Below are 8,173 nucleotides of genomic sequence, written 5' to 3'. Positions count from 1 at the left end.
ACTAAATAAAAAGTTGATTGCTAGGTTTTATGGTAAAAACAAAATATTTTTTAGTTTTGACTTAGCAAAAGATGATACCAACAATTACTACCAAGAATAATACTTAAATATTTTAATATCAAATGGCCTTCTACCGTACATGTTTGTTGTCAAGTTCATTATTTCTTACGCATGTTAGTGTCACCATATATATAATAGACAAAGTTAAAATTGATCTTCCATTGCATCTAGGTTGATTTTGAAGAACAAATTATGCCCGTCATGCTACTGAAAATTTAGATGCGCTGAATAGCTTATGTAGTAGTACATATACATATGGTATATAGAAGTTGAAAATAACGTCATGCAGAACTTACGATACTGGTCAATGTGCTTCTAAGTATGTGTTTATCCCCGAATTCAACTTCCTCTTCCGAAACTAAAGAATATTATTTTAAATTTGTGTGAAAATAATTTTCAGTATGTTTATGTTTTGTAGTTATAATAAATAAAGCACAAGGACAAATATCCTAAATATTTGACTATATTTACAATAATATATTTTCTTACACGAATAATTATATGTTGCACTTTCAACAGAGATATCAATATCGACAACAAGAGTTTTGGTTATGGCAGAGCAACCAAAGCATTAGAAGGAAATATAGACAAAAAAAACATCGTGTATAAAGAAGTGTTCGGTAAGATACCATCACATTAGATACCTTTAAACTACAATACATAATTATCTACTTAACATAACTAAAAATTGGTCATTTGTGTAAGTTCTGATAATGTCCTTTCATTTTAAATTCACATATTATGCTAATGTAACAATATTTTGGTATTTACATGATTGTTGTATTATTATATATAAAATTTCAATCATTAATTAAATTTTATTGTTCCTTCATATAAATAAATATTTAAACCATCATGTGTCATTATTAACGTGCAACGCACGTTTATATATATATAGATCAGGTATATATATATATAAGTAAAAGATACTCATACAACTACAGGAAATACACACTTTTCTAAGGAATGGAAGATCTAATAAGGAAAGACAATTGCTTTTTTTTTTAAAAAAAAGATATACATTACTTAAATATATGTGCGTGTGTATTGTCATGGGCGGCTTTTCAGCCGTGCCCCATGACCCCTTGGGCGCGCCCCGTGGCGTCCTAGCAAGCCTTCCAATGCCTAGCGCCACGGACGACCCCGTGGTCTTGGCCGCGCCAAGTGACAAGCGCGCATGTGCCTCTGTTCGCCCCACCGATATCCCTCGCCAGCACCCAACCGCAGGCAGATGCCAACAGCACCGCGCGCGCAGACCCTGATGCCAAAGACTATGCTGCTGACAACGGACCTGTTTCTGCCTTATAGCAAACTAAGTCTTTTTCATTGTAAATATAGAGTAGTTTTATTCCATGTACTTCCATTATGTTTCTCTAGCTTAATCAAGTCTAGTCTTGTAGCTTTGGATTATTTTTTTAAGCATTATTAAGGGGGATCAAGCAATCAAACTTTCTAGCAAGCAAACAATTCTCTGTACTGGTGTCTCTCCCCCTCAACACCGCGTTGCCTTTCATTAATAGCTTTCATTAATGCAATCAAGCTCTCTTTCATTCTCAATTCTCATTCCTGTTCTCTCAATTGCTCTTGGCATTGGTTTTTCCGTACGACACTGACAATCTAGTCTAGCGTACGAAGGTGACCTCAGTTGGCGGACAACAACTGCCCTGACATCAGTTGCTTAGCCTTACATCGTCCTTCTAAGGAATCTCAGGAAGGCACCGCATAACAGTATATATGATTAGTTTACTAATAGTAGTAAACTTTTTACGTTTGACCAGTGACCACCACTGCATTTTAGGATTATAATAAGGTAGGCTATTTCCTTCACAGTTAGATAGAGAGTAGATAGAGAGAGTGAAAGGGGGTGGGAAAGAAACAAAACAAAAAGCTAAGAAAAGATAGGATTCGAAGTAAAAGGCACAAACAAAGGGTCTTGACTTTCGACTTCCTTTTTGGGCAAAACGCAGTATAATAGTGCGTTATATGTTGTTATTTACTAACGCTGTATAATAGTGCGTTATATGCCAGTATAATACCGCGTTTTAGGTAGAAAAGTAATTTTTTTTTTAAACTGTAAAAACGTATTTTGAGTCCAAAAAATTGCTATTTAGGTTTCGGCTACAAATTAGATTTTGTAAAGTAAGTAATACAATAACAGTTGAATCCAAATAATGGTTTATAGCTTCACGTTATAATATTGATTTTACTAACTTTTGCTCTGCGCATTACAGTTCTAGACCTTAAATGGATCATGTATTAGGCATTTAGGCTTACCTAGGTGCCATCACGATCCTTAAGGTGAGTTTCAAACGTGTTTCCGAGTTCTTTGAGAGAGTTCAGATTTTGCTGGTGCAGGACTGATGCTGCATGTCTGGCAAATGCGAGATCCTGTTTGCATTTGCAGACCTCGCATTTGCAGAGTGGGCAGGGGGCTGCAGTGTTTGCGAAACTACCAACACAGCTTCGAGGAATGGAACTACGACCCCTCTAACAAAATAGCAGGGCTCAACTTGCTTGCACGCTCAAAATGCCAAAATAACTGTTACGCAACGCCTTCCTGATGATCTTTGGAAGGGCAACGTAAGGCTAAGCAACCGATGTCAGTGCGGTTGCTGTCCGCCAATGAGGTCCTCGCCGCACGCTAGACTAGATTGTCAGTGCCGTGCGGGAAAACCAATGTCGTGAGCAATTGCGGAAGCTGAGAGAGAATTGGGTTTTGAATGCTGATGATGATTTTATTGATGACTGAAAATGATGATTACAATGATGTGGTGTCGAGGGGGAGAGACACCAGAAAATGCTGATTGAAATGTTTGATTGTTTGGTCCCCCTTAATAATGCTTAAAAAAATAAACCAACATTACAAGACTAGCCCTAATAAAGCTGTAGAAGCACACTGAAATGAAAATGATGAAAACTAGTCTATGATTACAATGAAAAGGACTTAGATTATTACAAGGTAAAACTAAGTCCGATGGCAGCATCTTTGTCTTGCGGGTCAGGGTCTGCGCGCGCGTTGCTGTGGGCGCGCGCGACACTTGATGTGCTGGCCTGAGGCTGGGCGCTGGTGCTAGGCATCAGGGTCTGTGCGCGAGGCGCTGTTGGAATGGGCCTGCAGCTGGGCGCTGGCGAGGCATCAGGATCTGCGCGCGCGGCATTGTCAGGGCGCGCGGCGCTGTTGTCATTGGCCAGCCCTTGGGCGCTGGCGAGAGGCATCGGTGGGGCGACAGAGGCACATGCGCGCTTGTCACTTGGCGCAGCCAAGACCACGAGGCCGATCATGGCGCTAGGCATTGTGAGGCTTGCTAGGCCGCCATGGGGCACGGCCAAGGGGTCATGGGGCATGTCTGGAAAGCAGCCCATGACATAACATACGGAGCCACGAATTGGACACCAAAACACATGAAAATTATAACGAAACTCAAGAATCGCTAATGATGCCAAATTTTGCAGACAAATCCCAAATAATAAAATGGACATATTTCAAGTCCTGAAACTAAAATCCAAATCTGATAGCCACAAAGTAACCTATGGTCGAACTTAGAAGATTTCTGAAATTTCAAATTGCCGCAATGCTTATAAATTACTGAATAAAAGAAAAGAAAGAGTACTAGAAACAACTTTTCAAAATAAAGACGATAATGGGATAATGTTCTCGACAAAACTACTAACACATCTTAACACATAGGGACGAGGGAACACCAAGGAAGCGGGGGTACTAATAATGCTTGCTGTTGCTAAAATGTCCCCTGACTTTGTCTCGTCAAAGCTTATTTCGCCTTCAAAGTTGAAGGCAACCTTTTCTAATTTGGGAAAAGAGTTGTTCAATTCCTTAAAAACCTTGTTAGTGTCATCGTATATCATATTTCTTTGTTGATTCATGCCTTGGGAGAAGACCCAATCCATAACCAGTTTTCCCCTTAATGCAGTTTGCATTATATTCAATCTCGTGAGACAGGTACTACGTTGTGGGCCTGGAAGTTTCTCAAACTTCTCCTTTATGAAATTGAAGTAGAAGTATGTGAGAGGTGATACAGTTGAATAAAGCATCCCATTGAGGAAAATACATCTCCTAGGCTTATTAAAGTTAAACGGCATATAGATTTTTCTCCAGGAATCGGTTCCTAGAGTCAGAATCCTACTTTTCAGTAGTTGATTATTGCTTTCCTCAAAAACATGAAGTAACTTGTATTTTCCCAGTACTATATCAAATCCCAGAAACAATTCAGGATCCGATGCCTGATTCAGGGAGAATGGCAAAGCTTTTATCTCTCTTGTAGTGACATTGAACAAATAAACTTGAGTATCTCTAAAGTTATATAAACAAACAACGCCATTGCAATGATTTGAGCAAATACGCAGGTAGGAATAATGACGAGGCATCGCGAGTTCTAAAGAAAATCTAGGCATCGGGAGATATGAAGTAAATTTAGGCCCCAAGATTACTCGTCTGTTCTTTGGTACAGGATACACATTAATATAATCACGACCTATTCCCAGTTCAAACAAAAGGTGGGTGGCAGAGGGGCGGACTTGAGAACGAGTATTGTGCAATTTGGCAAGGTTGGGATGTCCAATCAAAGTGTTCCAAGTTTTAGAAATACACTTGAATCGTATGAGAGACTTGGCAGGAAGCCATGTTAGGATCTCGAATACTATGTCCTCTGAACAATGCTTCTCCATAAGTACGTTGGTTTCTCACTAGGGATTTAGGGCAACTTTCCAATATTTGTACTGTTGGATTCCTAGTAAAGTTGTAGACAAACTAGGATTCTTTCCATTCTATACTAATACTAAGTTTTACTAATTCTTTTATATGGATCAAAACGTGGCAGACACGCTTTGAAAATCTCTGTCTAGGTTATAATGATAATGCATCAAGTTTTTTTGTTCTTTTCCTCTTCAAAAAAAAAAAAAAAGGAATCAAAACAAGAGAAAACTGAGTTTCGTAATTTTGAGAATCAAATGGTTTTGAAATTCTGATTCTGTAATATTAGTTTGTGGATGTCTGTTCGTTAAATTTAGTAAATGAAAGTTTTTATTAAAAAAAAAAACTACAAAAATACCTAGTATGACTAAACTACCCTTAATTAAATATTTAATGTGAGGAGTAAGAAAACTTTTGAGGGATATGTACATAAGGGTAATTTTGTAAAAACAAATTGAATTCTTTCTTAATTATATAAATGGACACTTATTTTGGACCAAAATAAAAAAATAAATTGGTCACTTATTATGGATCGGAGGGAGTATAACCGATTTCTTTCCCTAAAAGTTATTAAGGATTTCTTCTCTAAGAATAGAATCGATGATCCTGATTAACGTGTGATTGTTTGAGAATTCAATATGAAGTCTAGTTACTACTAAAATTTTCCAGTTAGTATTAAAGAGGCTACAAATACAAATTGATTTCCTCGAAAATATTTGCAGTATTGGGAAGATATGTCTGTAAAAGTTTCACCACATGCCCTAATTGTACTCTACTATTTAACTTGGGCCGCCAATTTTCTCAAAATATTTAACTGGTACCCGGACGCCGTACTTCTCTATCTTTCATCTTTTAATATAGATGATCAAACTGATGCTCAGAATAGGCTGACCCGATTGAATCAGAAAATGAATAACTCCTCCATAGGCATGAGCTTGAAAGCTCTAATATTAGCGTTTTTCCTCTGTTGGTCTGGGTATGAGCTCTCTGTCTAATACAGATGCATCAAGACAATGAGGTGTCAAATCTAACTAATAAAAAACGATGATGATTATGAGAGTGTTTGGCTAAGCTTATAAGGTGGTCAAACTTACTTATAAATACTTTTTGACTTATCTACGCGTCTGGTAAAATTAAAAATGCTTATAAGTCAAAAATAAGCCAAAAGCCATAAGTTGGTCTCCCCCAACTTATCAAATTTCAGTTTATAAGCACTTTAGGTTTGACCAAAATATTTACTATTATATCTTTAAAATAATTCTTTTTAAACAAAACTCTTCGTATACCCAGTTCTTCAATTAATTTTAGCACTTTTATCCAAACACATAATTGCTTATTTTTTTAATCAGCTTCAGCACTTAAAAATGCTTTTTAGCACCTAATGCTTATCAGCTACTTAAATCAGCTAAGCCAAACGGACTATATATATATATATATATATATAAGTGACCATCTCAAATACCTGTTACGTAAGGGCCAGAGGCGTATCCAGGATTTCACGAGAATGGGTGCACCCAGGGCGAAGCTATGTACGACGAACTGACCATCGTTCGCCGAAAAATTATACTATGTATAGGTAAACTATTACTTGTTTTTTAAAAAAATAGACTTTGAACACCCTTGCATAGCCCACTGGAAAAGGATGTTAAACATTTGAACACCATTATTGAATTTTCTGGCTTCATGAACGTTATTTTTTTTCAACCCAACTTCATAAATCAAAGAAAAAAGATAAAGAAACAAAAGAAGAAATGAGATTGATAAAGAAACTGGAAAAATATGTGACTTTTGTTTGTAGAAAAGTTGGTATTTTGCTGATTTGCAGAAGACTTAGAGCGCCAGAGAGTTTTGTGTGGAGAGGTATTTTTAATTTAGGGATTTTGAAAGTATAACTGAAAACTAAGAAGCAGTTTATGTAGTAATAAAGAGAGGAAAAGAAAAAAAGAACGTGTGTGCTAAAGAGAATGGGAAACTTTAAACTGCGGGCCCAGGAGCATGGGTATGTAGCCAATTTATTAATTAAAAAGTGAAATAATGGATAATTTTAAAAAGGGTATTGCGGGGATTCGAACCACCTACCCGGTGGATGGAAGGTGCACTTCTCTACCAGTGCATTACAATGTTCACTTGAGTATGGGTTCACCCATACAAATTCAAGTATTTTGTGCTGAAATTTACTGGTGCTATACAAGGTTTAGGGAAAGGAGGATGGGTTCACGTGAACCACCCCCTCCCATGTAAATCCGCCCCTGGATGTACCAATGCAGTCAAACCTTACTTTGCTTTGCAGTGCTCACAACTTCCTCATTCAAGCAAGGTACTGCAATGTTTTCTTTTTTCTGAAGTGCAGGTGAACATGTGTTGCTGTAAGCGGTATCGATATTTATTAAAAAATGGCGAATAAATAACATTATTTGTCATATTTCTAATCAAATAGTAGCCTTAGAGGTACGAATCTCCGAGCTCAAGAGCAAATTCAAGAATTTAACCAACATGCCAAGCAACAATTTGTATCAATTGATGTTTGATGTTTTAACTTCAATACCACACAAGAGAGGGGGGATGATTTGTGTGGTGTCCAATTTTTCGCGTGCACTGATTATGGAAGGATCTGATTCTTCTAAGTGTTCCTTAACCTACTGTTGTTGAAATAGTAAATGCGGAAAGTAAAGAACACAAGTATTTTTATATGGAAAACATCTGGCTCAAAAGGTAAAAAAACCACGACCTACTTCTCAGTAGAATTTTTCCAAATTCTCCACGAAATCACTGAGCCAAAAACTGCATTTACAAAATACTTTTGTAAACTTAGGATTCCCGTTGTGGCAAACAACCTCTAACTGTTTCGACAACTTCAAATTAACTCTAACTTGAATACTCTGAGTACCTATTACAATTGCCTCTAGATAAAGCTGAAAGGTACAATATGAAAACACCTACTACAATTGAACTAGGATAAAAGACAGACACTTGGAACTGGTTCTTCTATCTGATTCATGTAGCTTCAGGTTTGCAAAATGCCTTGCTATTTTGCTCTCAATTCATGTTTAACTTCTACTTTTGTGCATCCTGTAAAATGAGAATATCCTGCAATTTATAGAGTTAGTAGATGAAGAAATAACTAGAGTTTTAATGCTACTCTTCCTTTATAGAAGAGTTCTAGTTGATCTCATCTTCTAACTCCTCCCTTATCTTGGATAGTGTTCTCTTTGAGTAAGGAATCCTTCTCCTTATCACTTATGCAACCTTTTCGATCAGGAGATATTAATTATACCAATTTAAACTTTATCTCCTTCACATGCATCCCACATGCTCGAGTCTGCCCGCCTCTATGTACACAAGGGATGGACATGGTTCATGCCTGAGCTTCCTTTGTCAATCTTCAAAACAAACCTTCACTTGGGC

At 37.2% G+C, this 8,173-nt stretch overlaps 1 protein-coding gene across 1 annotated transcript; it reads right to left on the bottom strand.

The window, feature by feature from the left end:
• Positions 1–3,684: 3,684 nt before the first annotated feature.
• Positions 3,685–4,743, bottom strand: LOC107825542 (putative F-box protein At1g60370). The gene has a single exon (XM_016652413.1). The coding sequence runs from the start codon at positions 4,741–4,743 to the stop codon at positions 3,685–3,687; it is 1,059 nt and encodes a 352-aa protein (XP_016507899.1).
• Between the last annotated feature and the right edge of the window lie 3,430 nt (positions 4,744–8,173).

The sequence above is a fragment of the Nicotiana tabacum genome, chromosome 6, assembly GCF_000715075.1.
Source record: "Nicotiana tabacum cultivar K326 chromosome 6, ASM71507v2, whole genome shotgun sequence".
Classification (NCBI taxonomy): Eukaryota; Viridiplantae; Streptophyta; class Magnoliopsida; order Solanales; family Solanaceae; genus Nicotiana; species Nicotiana tabacum.
The sequence above is the reverse complement of the archived record's forward strand: the minus strand, read 5'-3'. Positions and strand labels throughout refer to the sequence as shown.